Source organism: Drosophila rhopaloa, unplaced genomic scaffold (assembly GCF_018152115.1).
Source record: "Drosophila rhopaloa isolate 14029-0021.01 unplaced genomic scaffold, ASM1815211v1 contig_178, whole genome shotgun sequence".
Lineage (NCBI taxonomy): Eukaryota > Metazoa > Arthropoda > Insecta > Diptera > Drosophilidae > Drosophila > Drosophila rhopaloa.
Genome location: NW_025335059.1, coordinates 4725533 through 4742103, shown reverse-complemented (window position 1 = coordinate 4742103; position 16571 = coordinate 4725533). Strand labels below are relative to the sequence as shown.

General features: G+C 43.0%; 7 protein-coding genes across 15 annotated transcripts; 3 read left to right on the top strand and 4 right to left on the bottom strand.

Annotated features, from left to right (window-relative positions):
- The first annotated feature begins 222 nt into the window (after positions 1-222).
- On the top strand, positions 223-907 carry LOC108046349 (signal recognition particle 14 kDa protein). The gene is made up of 4 exons (XM_017125990.1): positions 223-337; positions 394-466; positions 536-636; positions 695-907. The coding sequence occupies exons 1-4, from the start codon at positions 314-316 to the stop codon at positions 824-826; spliced, it is 330 nt and encodes a 109-aa protein (XP_016981479.1). The 5' UTR covers positions 223-313; the 3' UTR covers positions 827-907.
- On the bottom strand, positions 898-1915 carry LOC108046348. 3 transcript variants are annotated; one of them, XM_017125988.2, is made up of 3 exons: positions 1576-1915; positions 1248-1521; positions 898-1190 (listed from the first exon to the last, which is right to left on the bottom strand). In XM_017125988.2, exons 1-3 carry the CDS (start codon positions 1642-1644, stop codon positions 898-900), a joined length of 636 nt encoding a protein of 211 aa, XP_016981477.1. In that variant the 5' UTR covers positions 1645-1915. The 3 variants fall into 3 exon arrangements, with proteins under 3 accessions (XP_016981477.1, XP_016981476.1, XP_016981478.1); XM_017125989.1 differs by having other exon boundaries at positions 1081-1190; positions 1244-1521; XM_017125987.2 differs by having other exon boundaries at positions 898-1521.
- Positions 1916-2005: 90 nt separating this feature from the next.
- On the bottom strand, positions 2006-6256 carry LOC108046346. Its single transcript, XM_017125985.2, has 7 exons — positions 5887-6256; positions 5666-5814; positions 3745-4609; positions 3566-3685; positions 3276-3440; positions 3098-3206; positions 2006-3035 (listed from the first exon to the last, which is right to left on the bottom strand). The coding sequence occupies exons 1-7, from the start codon at positions 5930-5932 to the stop codon at positions 2801-2803; spliced, it is 1689 nt and encodes a 562-aa protein (XP_016981474.1). The 5' UTR covers positions 5933-6256; the 3' UTR covers positions 2006-2800.
- A 165-nt stretch (positions 6257-6421) lies between these two features.
- On the bottom strand, positions 6422-8627 carry LOC108046347 (septin-2). Its single transcript, XM_017125986.2, has 2 exons — positions 8412-8627; positions 6422-7750 (listed from the first exon to the last, which is right to left on the bottom strand). The coding sequence occupies exons 1-2, from the start codon at positions 8557-8559 to the stop codon at positions 6639-6641; spliced, it is 1260 nt and encodes a 419-aa protein (XP_016981475.1). The 5' UTR covers positions 8560-8627; the 3' UTR covers positions 6422-6638.
- A 156-nt stretch (positions 8628-8783) lies between these two features.
- On the top strand, positions 8784-10742 carry LOC108046304 (cell cycle checkpoint protein RAD17). Its single transcript, XM_017125913.2, has 4 exons — positions 8784-8862; positions 8921-9588; positions 9651-10111; positions 10165-10742. The coding sequence occupies exons 1-4, from the start codon at positions 8848-8850 to the stop codon at positions 10614-10616; spliced, it is 1596 nt and encodes a 531-aa protein (XP_016981402.2). The 5' UTR covers positions 8784-8847; the 3' UTR covers positions 10617-10742.
- Positions 10743-10857: 115 nt separating this feature from the next.
- Positions 10858-12769, bottom strand: LOC108046302 (protein HEXIM1). The gene is made up of 3 exons (XM_017125910.2): positions 12601-12769; positions 11879-12433; positions 10858-11648 (listed from the first exon to the last, which is right to left on the bottom strand). Exons 1-3 carry the CDS (start codon positions 12620-12622, stop codon positions 11185-11187), a joined length of 1041 nt encoding a protein of 346 aa, XP_016981399.1. The 5' UTR covers positions 12623-12769; the 3' UTR covers positions 10858-11184.
- A 513-nt stretch (positions 12770-13282) lies between these two features.
- LOC108046357 (glycine-rich cell wall structural protein) lies at positions 13283-16399 on the top strand. Of its 7 annotated transcripts, none has more exons than XM_017126004.2 (6): positions 13283-13938; positions 14023-14421; positions 14491-14680; positions 14860-15078; positions 15161-15330; positions 15387-16399. In XM_017126004.2, the coding sequence occupies exons 1-6, from the start codon at positions 13611-13613 to the stop codon at positions 15434-15436; spliced, it is 1356 nt and encodes a 451-aa protein (XP_016981493.1). In that variant the 5' UTR covers positions 13283-13610; the 3' UTR covers positions 15437-16399. The 7 variants fall into 7 exon arrangements, with proteins under 7 accessions (XP_016981493.1, XP_016981490.1, XP_016981489.1 ...); XM_017126003.2 differs by having other exon boundaries at positions 13284-13938; positions 14005-14421; XM_017126002.2 differs by having other exon boundaries at positions 13284-13938; positions 14005-14421; positions 15158-15330.
- Positions 16400-16571: the final 172 nt, after the last annotated feature.

Genomic DNA, 16571 nt, shown 5'->3' with positions numbered 1-16571 from the left:
GCAGTTATTTAATTTTAGGAATTACAAAACAATTCTCTTAGAATATTTTTGCATATGGTTTTTTAAATATAGATATATGTATACTTTAATTAATTTAGTTTTGCAAGCAAAGAACATTTTCCTTATTAAATATTCAATTGAAATACATTTAAGTTTTGTCTTTAATTTTTTCAGTGTACATTTTTCTTAATATTTTTTTATAAAACAGATACGAGCTTGTGTAGCCCTGACGAGATGACAGAAACGCCCTAAAAAATCCCACGACAACTGTCAGTGTCACTTATCTCGTTTCGCCTGTTTTATTTGCCACGAAATGGTTTTGCTCGACAATTCGAACGTAAATAAATCAAAAACTATGGAAAAAAGTTGTTGAATAACTATATTTAATTACAGTTCATCCTGCGCCTGGAGAAGATCGCCAATGCGGCCAAGAAAGACTCTTCCTTTACGCTGACATTCAAGCGCTGTGAGTGGTACCGCCTGAAAAACATGATATTTAGGTACTAAAAATTTCTCTTTAATTATATTCCCCAAGATGATGGCCATGATAAACCTGTACCGAGAGCAGGTCGTCCTCCGTTACCCAAACCGGAAACCTACATGTGCCTGATACGAGCCCAGTCAAAATCCCAGAAGGTAATGCCGCCCGAGTTTTTCGCTAAAACTCTATTAAGAAACCTCACATTTACGACAGATTTCCACCGTCGTCCGACAGGAGGATGTGCCCACCATGATGGGCATGTACTCGCAGTTTATGAAGAGCAAAATGGATGGCCTCAAACGCGTTAAGAAGGTCAAAAGCAAGGCCAAGGCGACAAAGGGTTAACTAGGGGAAGTAGCACTTAGATAGATTTTATTTGACTGTTACCAGGTCTTTTGTTTTAAATGCATCATTTTCTACTGTAAATTTATTGAGTTTTTGTTTATTGAGTATAAATCGACCATCCGACGCAGCTTGAGCAGCCACTTGGGCAACTCCCTAAGCCTCAATCCGTAAATGAACTTTGGTTTTATGAGGTCCATGAAACTATATAGATCCTCATTTAGATCTATCTCACCCAGGATATCTTCGTCTATGTAGGCTACATCAATTCCTTCACTAAGGCCATGATGAAATGAACTATGGGCCTTGGGCAAAAAGTCCAGGAAGCCGGATAGGCGATCCACAATCAGATATCTTACGTGGCCATCTATAAATGGATTTGATTGGTTTACAACGAAAATATACGATCGAAACATATACCAACTCTCTATATAGTACAACGTCGTTTCCAAGCCATTTTCGCTTTTTCCTGCTGGTATTAACGTGATTGTAATCTGGTTGCCATCATACTCTATTTGGGTAGGCTTGTTCGGCCTAATGGTTTTATAGAAGGAATTCTCTGAGTTGAAGACGCTGGACTTAGCTTGGGATCGAAACCGAATGATATCCTGCTCAGATCCAACAACGGATTTGGACCAATTTTCGGGAACAATGTGTTCTGTGAAGGCGGCAGACGATAGGAGCAAAGGTCCACGGTGCTGAAATGCCATAGGATGTTACAAAGGTTTCATAACAGAGTTTATATTGCGTACCTCTTCGAACAAGCCATATTTCTTTCCTGTTTCTAGTATTAAGGGCTGGCCAATGTCATTAAGAAACATTTTTAATTATCCGCCAAGTGTTTTGCAAATAGCCTTAATCTGGTGTGACCAGTGCGCTATGTCAAAACAATACCAAATATTCGAAATATATTCGCCGCGACAAAAATTCTTCGCTGTGTTTTACGTTTAAATTTAAGCGCGAATTTTAGAAGGTTATAAAATAAGGTCATATTTCTATTCTATAAATATCAAAATTGTATTTTTAAAATAAATCAGACTATATTATAATTGGAACTAATCGAATTTTAAAAGGTCTTAGTATTAAAATGCAAAGAAAATATATAAAATTGATTAAAGCCTTTATAAAATCGTAATTTTTCTCCCCCTGTTTTGAATAGCGATCAATTAAAAACCAACAGAATTTAGCTTTATAATTGTATTGTTTTTCTTTAAACTTTTCGTTTTAGCTAAACGTACATACTGTTTGTTCTATATCTATCACAATGAATATTTGTGTCGCATGAGTTTTAGTGAGGATGAGTTTGTCTTTGTCAAAAAATTTTGATCACGATACAATGGAAATAATCAAATTGACTTATGCTAACATTTAACTCGTCACTAAGACCTCGTCACGCATAAGTTAAGTGTAATTTTTACCAGATTTATTTTTTGCTTTTAGAACAAAGACAGTCTTTAACAATATCCGAACGGATCTGCAGTTGGGTTCCCGAACCCTGCTGCAAACCCGATATTTCGATTTAAATGTTTGCTTGTTACTTGACATTTGGCCATTGATGAGCAAGTATGTGCGTAAATGTTGGACAGAGATGATTTAAATGATAACGTAAGGAGAGATAAAGTATTGGAAAAATATAAAAGATTCTATCATCTCTGTTCGTGTACATATGGGGTGGTAACCCCAAGGTGCTAATGTACAACGAGAAAATGACTAAAGCACATAAAAGTGCACGTACAAATAATAACAAATAACTATCACACCTGATCCCGCTTTCGAGTTCGATCAAATTTTATGGAAAAGCTGCCTGGGATTTCAAACCATGATTTGGGTTTAGAACAAGCAAGTTTCACAAATCGATTGCGATTTTACCAAATTTGAAAAAAATTGCGAGCAGGGCTTCGTAACTTAGGCGCCGAAATTAAATTAAAACGGTTAATTTGCATAGGTAACAATATTCCAACAGAAAGCCTCAAGGACCTAGTTGAAAGTGTTATAGCGCAAGTTGCTATCGACATCGCCCACATTGCCGCCAAAGCCCGGACTGGGCGGCTGGTCCGCCATGAGATCTGCGCTGGACTGCGAGTGACGCCGCTGACCCGGCCACGTCCAAGCATCACGGATGCTGTCGACCAGGCGCTGCGGGAATGTCTTGTACTCCATGTCGACCGACTGAGTATCACCGAAATTGAAATCGGCCACTTCAACATTGAAGCTGTGGGGAAATAAACATATGTTATAGAAAGAATTCGACATAGTTACGCTCCAAGTTCTCACCGATTTCCCCGCTGAATATAATAGGCCACGCCGAAAACAACTAGAATTACAGCCACCAATGTGCAGGTTACGGGCACAACTACGACTGAAAGCTGAGATTGACGTTGGGCTACAAGGTGACATAAATATTTAAATGATAAAGGAACATATAAAAAGCTTGGATTTGGTTTCTACCTACCTTCATACATGTTTATGGTAACCTGATTGAGTGTCTGGGAAACCTCATTGCGTATGAAGAAAAGAATGGTCTTGCTTTCGCTAAAGTAACGCATGTATTCATATGAACAATTCTCGAGTAGTTCATATCGGTCGCATGTCTCATTACCCGTGGAATTGTAGGGCGCTGAATAGAAAAGACATTAGTTATAATTATATTATTTAAATATATATATATTTATCTTAAATTAGTATACAATTTAAAAACAAGAAAAAAATATATGTGCTTTTATGATTACAATGTCTACTCACCAGTAAAAACTTGCGTACAAAGCTCAAATGGTGGCGATCCCTTGCAGTTGACATTGAGCTGAAGCATCTCCCAGTGCTGCAGCCAATTCTTGCCCGTGGTGCCGAAACCAGTAACGGGATCTGAATGGAATACGAAACAATTAATAGTCAGATATATACAACAATTTAACCAAACCCACCTTTGGATACAATGCGGTGCTGGAAGTAGCCGTATATCTGTTTTGGATCCTGGGCTACAAACTTTTTGCTCACGCAATCGAATGGCGGTTGAATACCGGGCACCACAGTGAGCTTGGACAGCCGGCGAACTCCCAGGGGATTGACAAGTGCCACGGACACATTCCCATCGGAATTCTTTTGCTGCTTCAAGGCGCTGGTTAGGTTTAGACCAAGTAGAGCGGCGTTGGCGTGCATGGCCTGGATTAAATCACGTTTGGCTCGAGCTGCTGGCTTTGGAGTAGTGGTTGTCGTAGTTGTTGATGTTGTTGTAGTTTTTGGAGTGGTGGTTGTGGCAGGTGTTGTTGAAGTTGTTGTTGTGGCGGGAGTTGTAGTTGTGGTTGTTGTTGTCGTGGTAGTTGTAGTGGTAGTGGTTGTTGTCGTCGTGGTTGAGGGCGTTGGCTCAGGCGGCAGCTCCAGTGTGGCCACCACTAAAGCCTCCACGTCGTAGTATTGCTCAGCTTTCGGATATGTGGCCTGATAGTCCAGGGCACTGGACATGCCCAGATATGTGCAGTTTTGAAACCAATACGTCTGAATGTGATATCCCTTCGCCCGCAGAAATGCAAGATCCACATCGGAAAGCAGTATGCTATGATTCACCGCCTCCTGCGTGGACACAAACTCATGCGGCCGCGTCACATTGTTCTGAATCAGTTCCAATCTGCCGCCCAGCAAGTTATCAAGCTTTATTTCCCTTCGGGCCACGGCCTCATTTACCCAAATAATGAAGTACTTATCCACTTCGACTTTAAGGACATGCGTAGCTGCTTGCTCCTGATTGTAGATCACAGTCCAATGGCTGGTGGCATTGGTAGTCTCTATCACCTGCAGGCACAAAGGCAATTGATTAGTATAATTGGTAGTGGTTTTGGGCTCGCTTTACATGCAAATTCAACTACAATAGTAGCCACCAAACGCCTCTGATATGACCACGTACCAGGCACAACAGGAAAAAAAACTGTCGCTGAATAGTAATTGTTTAAAATTAGCATTCAAATCCAGTGACGCCATAACAATAGAAGAAGCATGGCTCAGATTAGAACTTGAAGTGCGCGTCTATTTGAACATCTGTATTCTGGCTTGGAAATTAAAAATATATATACATATATTTAAATAAAATTACCCTATTGGTAATGAACTAAATTTTTTGCCCGTCTGATATCGAGAGAATTAAGTGCTATCTAAAAGTTCTACGAAATATTGCGACTTGGAAAAGATTGTATAATCCAAACCAACAATCTGAGTAATTCAACTCATGTTTTAGATAAGTGACACAATGTGCCTTTTCCAGCCATATAGAATATATTCCTTGTTATAAAAAAAAACATTTACATTAAACTAAACAAATGTATCACAAACCAATAATTAAATTTGTCAGTACTTTAAATATTCTCAAAAATATAAGTTCTTATTATGACGGATCTTTAAAAAAAGCCTTTTGCGTTATATTAAGTTGATTGAACTATCTGAAGAATTCTTCTTAAATATTTAATGATTTAAGAAGAATTCTTCAGATAGTCTAGAGCAAAACTTTATATTATGTTTGAGTGGGGATTTAGCTTTCCTAAATAATTGAGTTTATAAACTTTAAAAAGTACTGTGTAAAGGGAATAAAGCAATTGACCGATAAAACACATGTTTAGATAGCTGCTATTATTTGTTTGGTATAAAACATTATCTGTGTTTCTACTGCATTTGGGTGGGTGAACAACCTGAAACCAGCTTTCCTGACAAGTTTTATGAGCCAGTTAATGGGCGTAGACTGTAAACTCTAGCCCGATAGACTCGCTTGCATTTGCATTGGCAGGCAATTAGTCATGCTATTGGGCTCGGAGCTTTCTTTCTTTGTTTATCACGTTCTAGGGAATATGGAATCGTTACCTCTCGATTGCCAGCACTGTCGCTCCAGGTGAACTTGTAGGAGCCCTTTCCAGCCGGTCTGCCATTATCGTAGAGCTGGGCGGATACATTGATAGAGGATCCGATGAGGGCCTGATCGGGGGCCGTAATTGAGACCGTGTAACAGGTGACTGCAATGGGGAGAATCGTTAGTTTTGGCCCCGTTTAGAGGTTTATTGATTTCACCGCCATATATCCATTACCTGTCTGCAGGAGAGCGTAGAAAGCCAGTGCCGCTATTAGCGACATGTCGATTGGAATTCCCCTTCCACTCGATGATTATAATGGAAAATCACTTGGGTTCGCCCCTGCCTCGATGCCTCCCTTTTACCATCAAATCGGAAAATCCAAGCAACAAACAAAATTTACAATGAAAAAAAACAAACACAAACACTTTGCCCAAATGCTACACCCACTTTCACAATCTATTTTCTACGTTGAACACGGTTAATTGCTTTTGTTTTGGGTTTCTAAGCGCTGCTCTCCACTAGTTCTACTGCATTTGCTGCAGCGATTCTGTTATTGCGTTTTTAATTTGTTCTACAATTTTTTGCAACCAGCAGTGAATGAGTAGTAAAATAGTGTGGCCAGTTGGCAAATATAAAACGTGCTTAAACTTACCACGATGCGGGATATCACTAAAAAATCCAGAATTCCGTTAGATTCAAAAAAATGTTCTAAATGTTTTTTAACGAATGAAAAACTATTTTTTTCCTCTGCACTTTTACACTTCTGGGGTTTACCTTGTTAAAATACTAATTTCGATTTATTCGTTAGTTGTAAATACATAATCATATATGTCGGCGTACATATGCGTGTAGTTGTGTATATGTTAATATTTTAAGTAAACTTAATAGTACAAATGAAAGACAACGAGATGAGAAAGCAATAATTACTTTGGGATAAGCGAACCGCACAGAATTCTCAATACATTGCTCGGCGGCGGCGCCGGATCCTACTTCTTCTTGCTTTTTCCAAGGGTGAGAGTGTGGTGGGCGGTGGCCAACTGCTGTTTGCGTCGTTGGAAGTCAAGGTAGTCCTCCTCGAGCGCCTTGCGCGACTCCTCCAGCTTGCGCTTCTCCTCGGCGTGGTCCCGCTTCAGTTTCTCGAACTTGGCGTGCAGGTCCTTCTCGCTCTCCTTCAGCTCAGCCTCCTTTTCCTTGACCCGTTGCACGAACATCTGGCGCACCTCCTCCTCTTTGGACTGCAGTTCGGCCAGGTGGTTGGAGCGCTTGGCCTCGAACGTCTGCTGGAACGAGATCGGCTTATTGTCGCTGTCCACGTCGCTGAAGCCCATCTGCTCCAGTCGTTTCTGACGATACAGCTCGTAGTGCCGCGTGTGAGTCTTCTCGCGCATGTCCTCCATGTTGGTGCGAATAAGCATTTCGCGCAGCTTCACAAAGTCACAGTGCGTTTCGTTCTCCACCTGGACCGTACCCCAGGGATACTGGCGAGCGCGGATCAACTTATTGCCCACCTTAATGAACTCCGTGCTGCCGACCACGGCGAAGGGAATGTGCGAATTCATGCTGGTATTTGTCTCGGCCACCGTCTCGTCGTCAGTGGGGAACTGATAGATGTGCACTCCATTGCTGTTCAGCTCCTGTATGATCTTGGCCTTGAAGCGCTGCAGCTCCACCTTGGAAATGGTATCGGCCTTGGCAATCACCGGAATGATGTTAACCTTGCTGTCCAACTTCTTCATGCACACTAGATCCAGCGACTTGAGGCCGTGCCCGGTGGGGCAGATGAAGTACAGGCAGATGTGGATGCGGCTGTCGTGGCACGAAACCAGCGATCGCTTGATCTTCAGCTCTTCCTGCAGATAGTTCTCGAATTGGGCATCGATGTAGTCCACCACCGCCTTGAACGAGTCGTCCTTGTTGATCTGGTCGCCATAGCCCACTGTGTCGCAAATGGTCAGCTTGAGCCGCACATTGCTCTCCTGTAGCTCATAGGTGTGTGCCTTCAACTTTACGCTGGGCAGCGTGTGGGGACTTGGCGTGGACTCGAAGCTCGTATTAAACAGCGTGTCCATAAGCGTCGACTTGCCCAGTCCCGTCTCGCCTGCGGAAAGGGGGAAGATGGGAGGTCAGATTGGTGTCAGATTCGGGGGAACCATAGCCCAAGTGGGCTCAATTGGCCGCAGAAGCACTGCGGCATTGGTGTCAGGGTGAAATTGTAGAAAGCAGCGGGGGAAATCGATTGCCGGCCACTCCGCATACTAATCGTGGCTGGGCGTCTGGTTAAGGCATTTCAATTGTTTACCCACATATATTTAGGTGATTCACTTTATCTGAGCAATGCACTCCAATATCAGGCACTTAAGTACACAACGCAGCAGAGGTCAAAGTAATAGCACTAAGGGAGTCGAAGATTTTTCATTAATGAAAAGTTAAAATTAAAGATCTTGCCACGACTTTAAAGGCAACTTATACTTCCATAATTTTTGCAATTGCTGTTGTAATTCTATAACTGCCATTGATCTTTAGTAATCTCTATTTCAAGAAACGTTGATGCATTTTTATAATTCGATTGTTACAAACTTGATTTCGATTTCCAAAAAGACTGAGAAATAATTAAAAAGAAAAATATACTATTACGGTTAATGATTTTCTAAAATCAGTGCTACTTCTTTGGCCGTTACTGTTTTTACATGCAAGTAAAACTTCGGTTGATTCACTGTGCCGCATACACACACATGGAAACTGCACCCGCATATACACACCTATACACATGACGTTAAAGACGAATCCGTTCTGGACACTCTTGTTGACCAATTGGTCCGGGAGGCTGTCGAATCCCACATGGCCAGACTGCTTCAGATTACGGAGGTGCACCTCCTTTTTGTTGACGAAATCCACTTCGGCGGACATATTTTCCAATAATCAAAAGTATCGCGCAAAGGCGTCGCCAGCGAGTCTCGAGAAGTATGACCGGATGCCTGGTATAGCAAAATACCAGAGGCTCAGAAATATGGGTAAACTCAATTTACCCCTGGAGATGAAATAATTTGAGCCAATATATAAATAATATATTATTTATTATATATTTCAAATTAAAACTACCTCTAAAAAACATGAAGAAACTTTACAAAGTTGACGTATTTTCGTTTCAATCAGCTGGTAACACTGCAAAAAACGAAGAAGAATTAAAATCAAAATATGAGCGCACGGAAGGTAAAAAATTTGAATTTTTTGGATTTAAAAAGTAAATAAAATAAAATTAATGCTTTAGAAAACCTGGGTGAGATGCGCCTTCAGCGAGATGAATATGACAGCAAGTCCAGTTCCTTTGGAAGCCACTCCGGCCAAGCGCACAAGAAGTTCAGGCAATGTGAGCACCAGAATTTCTAGGTCCCAAAGCGGAAAATCAACGCCAACACAAATTCAGGAAGTAGAATCCGTGGACCTTACCGCCTTAGAAGATGACCAGGATGCGGATAGCACAGGCCCGCCACCGGAAGTCAAGGCAAACTGGATGGAGAGATTTGCGCCTGCCACCAGCGAAGAGTTAGCCGTGCATCCCAAGAAGATTGGAGAACTTCGCGATTGGCTGCGTCACTGTGAGGCGGTGCAAAAAAAGTTCCCCGCTCAAATGTGTCTACTTACGGGACCCACTGGAGCTGGCAAAACAGCAACGTTGCGTGTCCTAGCCAATGAGTTCGGCTTCCAGGTGCAGGAGTGGATCAATCCTGTTGACTGCGAGGTGGTCAATGCCTTGGGCGATCAGCCGAGTGGATGTTCCTACGTGGGCTCCCACCTTGAGGCTTTCAAGAGCTTCCTACTGCGCGCCTCGCGATACAAATCTCTGCTGGACTCGCACAACAAGAGACTGCTCCTCGTCGAAGACTTTCCTAATGTTTTGCTTAGCGATAAGGAGGCCAACTTTGAGGAGTTACTAGAGTAGGTCAAATTACTTTAATTTATGAAAGCACTTTTCTAATAACAACTTCTTCCCTATTTAGTGAATACTCCAACTACGGCAAATCCCCACTGGTATTCATCGTGGCTGATGCGAAATCTCGGGGCTTGAACATTAGCTACCGCCTTTTTCCGGATCAACTTAAGGCCAAACATCGCATCGAGCACATCAGCTTCAATTGTATTGCATCTACAATTATGCAAAAGGCGATGAAAGCCTTTTGCTCCGTGATGCAACAGCCGCAAAATAAGTCTACTTACAAGATACCCTCGTCCTCTGTTGTTGACTCTATTGTTGTGGGCGCCCAGGGCGATATTAGAAATGCACTGATCAATTTGCATCTCAGCTCCTTAAAGGGAGTTGCCAGCATGCCCACCAAGCAGTTAAATGTCAGTGTAGTTACCAAGGGACGCAAAAAGAAAACGCAAAGCACTCTAAAGTCTATTGGTAGAGATGAATCTATAACTTTGATGCACGCATTGGGAAGAGTGTTGAATCCTAAGTGTAAGTCACATAATGCAACATCTGTTTAAATCATTAACCATTGAATTTTTCAGTTAACGAGGACAAACGCGTGCTGCACAGCCCTGAGGAAATAACTGAAGCTTTTAACACAGAACCAAGGAATTTTGTAAACTTCATACATGCCAATTATCTGCCACATTTTAAAAACATAGAGGATGTCGTGGCCGCCATAAATGACTTGGGTCTGTCAGATGCTATGCTTGATGAGTATCGTGACAATTCTTTGCCCACAATGGGTCTTAACATTGCTATAAGGGGTGTTATGCTGGCCAATAGTTCCCCTGTCAGCGGTTGGATGCCAGTTCGAGGACCTAAGCGAATTAATATACAATCACAGGCCACATTGGCGGAACAAAGACTAGTGGGTGTGGGTTACTCGGGCATTTCTAAATCGCTTTATGCCACCGAATACAGCTCCTTTGTGAAGTGCATAGCTGGCAAACTTTCGGACTCCCACTCAAGCCAAAGTACAGACTCTATTTAAGCTTAGCATTTTAGTGAAATTTAAGAATACATTTGAATAAGTTTATTTATCTATTGTTAAATCTAAAACCAGAATTTGCAGAAATAAATTTTTGAAAAGACATCCTTGGGATATATTAAAAAAGAATTCAGAAGAAACCAAATTTCAAACCGTGTTTACATACTAAAACCGAAAAAAATAATGTTTTGTTAAGTTTATATGCATTACTTGCCTCGGAAATAAGAATTAATAACCAAAATTATTCGAATTCACGATTTAACTTTTTATTTACCTACAAATCGAGTTTTCATTATATAAAATGTCATTAAAATCATTAACGCGTCGAGCCAACATCTTGAAGAATTGTATACAACGCTGTACAACAAATTATAGTTGGAGACATTGTATGCAGATAATAAAATAATGCTAATGCCTTTAATGAATGATGAACTGATGATTCAAATGAAGTCTACTTGCTTGGGGCGCCCACAGATGACTTAAAAAATAAACAAGGTTTCTGTCCATATGTTGCCACATTCTACCACAATTGAGTCTTCTATTTACACAGGGCGGAGTGATCCACTCCAGCCTATTTGACGGCTGCATCGCCTGGCTTCGGGATATCGCTGGAGTTGTCGTCTTCGTCCATTTGATTGCCGTCAAGCAGACGCTGTCGCTCTTCCTCGTTGGCGTGGCCATTATTCAGATGGATCGGCGATCTGGATCTGGAGCGTGTACGGCTCCGCTCGTGCCGCTCGGCATGCCCGTTGGCAATATTCAGCCCGGCAACGCCCATCTCGTGGCCATCACTGCTGCTCGAGGAAGTGCTGGAAGTTGTGCTCGACGTGGTGCTGCTGCTGTCGCTCTCGCTGTCCTCACTGGAGGAGTCCATTGGTGTGGGTTGGGGCTGCTGCGCAGGCTGTTGTCTGGCTTGCAGTTCGCAGGCGGAGCTTGGCGTGGGCGCCACCGCCGAGGGCGGGGAGGCAGCGGCCGCTGCTGCTGCCCCCGGTCCTGCTGTCGTCGACGACGAGCGCAAGAAGTGGGAGCGCAGAACTGCAAGAAGTAACCAGAATTGTTTTAAGTATGTGAAGGTATTAAAAAAAAATGTGCTCTCCATTGAGTTCATAATATCATCTTAAAAACAAAAGAAGAATTCAAAGAAATGTGCGACCTGATGCAGAGTTTTACTAAAAATAGTTTAAAATTTCTGAAGAAAGTTCTATGCAAGTTTTACTATATAATATAAAATTTAATTGCTTAAATTAATATGTGACACCACTCACATTGATTCTCCCTAGTCAGCTGGCGCATTTTTTCTTCCTGCGTTCGTATTTTAGCGCTAAATTCCTTGGAGATATTCTGAGCCTTGGAATACCGATCCTCGATCTGCAGGCACTCCTGGATAAGCTCTTGCTTGCTCATAGTTTCCAGGCGTTCGAGTCGCGCTCGTTCGTAGACATTGGAAAACTCCTTGGACAGAAAAAGCACTTGGTCCTCAGCCTGCGAACCAAAGCAGTTGTCGTCGGAGTCGTCCTTGGGCACCTCCGACATGTGCTCCTCCATCAGAAAGCGATTGGTGTTGTATGGAACGAGCAAGGATCGCGAGCGGACCAGCTTGGTGCGACTGTTCTGGCGGATATTTCCCTCTGTTCCCGCACCCGTTGTCATATCGAGTTTCCACTGTGGATACTGATTTTTGGTTTTCTTGGGCAACATCTTGGACTTTTTGCCCCGGCGATGCTTCCTTTTGGGCATTCCTGTGCCACCTCCTCCGCCACTTCCGCCTCCGCTGCCACCTCCTCCCCCACCATCCAAGGGTCGCTGCTGGGCACCACTTTCTAAAAAAAAAAAAAATATGGAAAACAAATTTAAATTGTAGCCGCCAAAAAATGGGAAATGCAACCCTGTCAAGCGCAGTGGCAAATAAGAAAAAAAAAACAATATAATAAGACAGTCGCCATTTGTCGCTTGCCTTTTGAAGCACTACCAGAGTGCCAATTTTTACCTTTTTTCACAGCTTCTGCCATGATGCCAACACAATTATAAGTTTTTCAATCACTAAGTTAACACTTTCAGCGCTATTTTGAATTTTTTTTCGCGAATCTATAAGCTTGCGAAATTTATTCTTAGCGACTAAAACTCGGATGCAGTTTGGCCAGGTGCTGCCAGCTGAATTGCACCAAACGTTCTCCGCTTAACGCTTGCCGAAATCTCCGGTTTGCGACCACATTGAATCTGGGCGCTAAACTTAAAATCAAATCATTCAGTGAACTATAAATGCAATTTTTTTAATTTAACTTCATTTTTTTTATTTTTTCGTTACTTTTTAAGTCAGTCCTGTAAAGCACTTAAGCCTATATTTATTGTGGGAAACTAGTATTGTGTTTTCTTGTTTGAGTTCTACCATTTTAATATGTTTTTAAAATATTTGTGCAGTCCTGTTTTATAAGCTTAGCTATTTTTTCCCAATCTGAAATGTATTATTTAAGTAATGTTTTTAAAATCCTTTATAATTCTTTAATCTGGTGAAAAGGGTAAGGGTGTTAAATATACAAATTCAGTGTAATACACTTGGTTTTACAAAAAGGATACGTTTACACGATAGATACATATTTATAGCCAAATTTTCTTACCCAAGGTGACAACCCTGCCAAAGAGCGCGAGCGGTGACGAGTGGACAGCGCTGCAACAAAAATCAATAGTCGCCGCCATATTTTTTCACTCGACTCACAGACCAACGCGCTACGGACACCCGAATAATGTTTAGTTAAATAAGATAATTAAGATTAGCCAAAGTTGAAAGTGCATCAAGTACGTTGCAGAGCAGTGACCAAGTGACCCATCGGTAGAAGCAATCCCCTGTCGCTAGCATAAAACCGCTTAATTGCCAGTCTCCGGCATCCGAGCACTCTTCCTCCGGCTCCTGCAGTCTTAAAATCAAAGTTTGATTCCAAAGGCTCTCAGTGCCAGTGCTAGTGCGCGTGTTCCAGCGTGCTATATAATCCAGCCAGGAAGATGGAAGGATCCTCAGTTTCCTCCCCTTCGATGGGCGGCCCACGTGGAGGAGGTTTCCGCGGCCGCGGAGGTGGAGCGCCCATGCGAGGTAGCTTCGATCGTGGTCGTGGTCGTGGCGGACGCGGCCACTACATGGGTGGCATGCGCGGAGGCGGTGGCAGCGGAATGGGCGGGGGACCGCCTATGCAAGGAATGATGTCTGGTCCTCCACGGGGCATGCGTGGTTCTCGCGGCGGGATGGGATACCAGGGACGCGGTGGTGGCTATCAGCCGCGCGGTGGAGCTCCCATGGGCATGCGCGGCGGACGCCCTCCCTTGTACTCGCAGCGTAAGTTCATTATCCGGCCCCTTGACTCCCAACCGCACCTTGTAAATCCAATCCAATCCAATCTAGCTCCCAAACAACACACAGGTGCCGACAACAACAAGACTGTCTCACCAGTGCCCACTTCGGCAATCAGTGGAGAACAGCCATCGGTTGAGGCAGCCGGGGATGAGGTCTCCGATGGCCAGACATCATCCGGCGTTGCCCCCTCGAGCAACTCGCATGGCGGCGGTTCCTCAGGAGGTGGAAGCAATGGTGGAGGACCTCCTCCATATCTGGGCCGTGGTCGTGGACGTGGCGGTCCCTTCAGTGGACGCGGACGCGGCGGTGGAGGCTACAATTCTCACATGAACGGCAGCGGAGGCAGCAGTATGTACGGCGGCTCCCACAGCCACCACAGCAACTCCCTGGGCGGTGGTCCGGGCGGAGAGCACGGCTCGATGCCCAGGCGCGGAGCCCCGCGCGGCAGGGGCGGCTACAATCAAGGTATGAGTCGGTCACCCTTGCATCACCATCAGGCACATAATCCCAATACACAACTCGCACCGGTACCAGCTCTCAAACGCGGCGCTCCCGGTGGTCCTGGTCCCAAGAGAGGTCGCTACGAGGGCGGTCCCTACGGCCAACGGCCCATGACGCCCAAGTACCACTCCACCCAGCAGCACATGGGCGGAGGCGGAGGCGGCGGCATGTCCTCGCAATCCTCATATGGCTCGCCGCCAAGTCATCATGCGCCAACTCAGAGGTAAGTTATGAAATTTTACAGGGTTTTATTATTGCACTCCTCTTTTTGTTTTCAATTAAATTCTATGAAAGGGGTCTAAGTTTTTAAATTTCTAGTTTACATTAGCTGCATTTTGGGTATACATAAACAAACCTAGTTAGATTGCCAGCTTATAAATAAATAAACCCTTTTTCATACAGCCACCACAGCTACCAGACCCACGAGCAGACTCAACAAGTGGATCCGTACGCGCAGAGCGGCTACAGCACCCAAACCACTCAGCAGGGATACAATGGTTATGGTCAGAGCGGCGGCAGCAGCTATGCAGCTCACACCTCTCAGACAAGTGCTCCGGCCAGCAGCAGCTATGCGGCCCACCACGGCACTGAGTACGATCAGAGCCAGTATCAGAACTACAAGTGGGTTACCTGTTTTTGACTCTCATTTCGCCTCCAAATGAGCTCAGCCGATGCTAATGTACCGATTTGTGTCTCTCAGCAGTTCGACAGCTTATGCCGCCCCGCAGGATACGCGCTATCAGTCGTATAGCCAGGATTACAGCCAGCAGTACGGTTCGACTGCCGTGGACTACAATGCCACCGGACAAGCGGACTACAGCCAGCACGGACAGCAAAGCGCTGGCTATGATGAGCGCGCTTATGCGGGTTATGGTAAGTGATTTCAGTGCACTCCAGTTGCGTCATCCGTCATCGGTGTCTCCTTGCAGATTCGCAGGCCTATTCGCAGAACTATTCAAATGCAGCCGCCTACTACTAGACAACCGCAATCCACCCCCACCCCTGACGGCACACTAGAGATCAGAACGCTGCGCGTGCTCCGATAGGCCAAGAAACCAAATTAAAAATGGATTAGGGCAGACAGAAATCGAGTAACAGGAAGGGAATCTATGTTTAATGCAGCAAATAACTTGCTATACATAATACACAACACAAACGCGGACACTCAGAACATACAATTTTAGTTGTAAGGATACAGTTCTCTTTTTCTTAGCATTTAAGCCAACTCGTGTTGCGACGTCTTTCTATATAAACCCCCTGCCCAAATTATTTTTTCCATTTGTTTTCGTTTTGTCTCCCCATAAATCCTGATCGAAAATATTGAAAATATCTGCATTACCTGTTGTTTAACGTTTTTTAATAGACAACCGGAGCTAGCCTGCACTGAGCTCCAGTATAAAAAACCCTTTATGTGCTCCTTAGATTCATGTACAATTACAATTCAACTGTGACCAAAGTATGCAAAAATCATATTTTTTATATGACTGGAAAGCACGAGTACATACATGATCTTTTTGATGAACTAAACTAAATTTAAAAATTGTGTGAATCATGTCAAATTGTATACAAATGAATGCAATGTATATTTTAGTTGTTAAGCTCAGAACCGCAAACGACTCTCGACACACAAAAAGATGATTTCCAATCCCACATACTCTTGAAAAGCGTTTATGATTTTGCAAGAATTTGTTTTTCTTTTCTTTACCATCTTGACGTGAATGACAGAAGCCAAACTTATTATTTTCATTTTGTTTATACAAATTTATTTCTTATAGCCACAATTTAAGCAACTAAATTTCGTAATTATGTAACTCTTTAAAAACTAAGCTGAGAAAAACAAGTACGAAATACACTAAATATATTAGCAAAAGATGCAAAAATCATAACCATTATCAAAGTCAATAAAATAATGTTAAAAAATGTGTTTAATGCATTAAACTTATTTAAGCGTATATATTATTATTTAAATATTTTGTTTAAAAAATATCAATCAGTAAGAATGCAAATAATTAAGCAACAATTAAAAGTCGAAAACAGAGTGAAAAATATAAAAATCGAAAGACTGAATATATTTACGAACCGAGCCAGCACTGCAAGCATACAATTCATAAAAT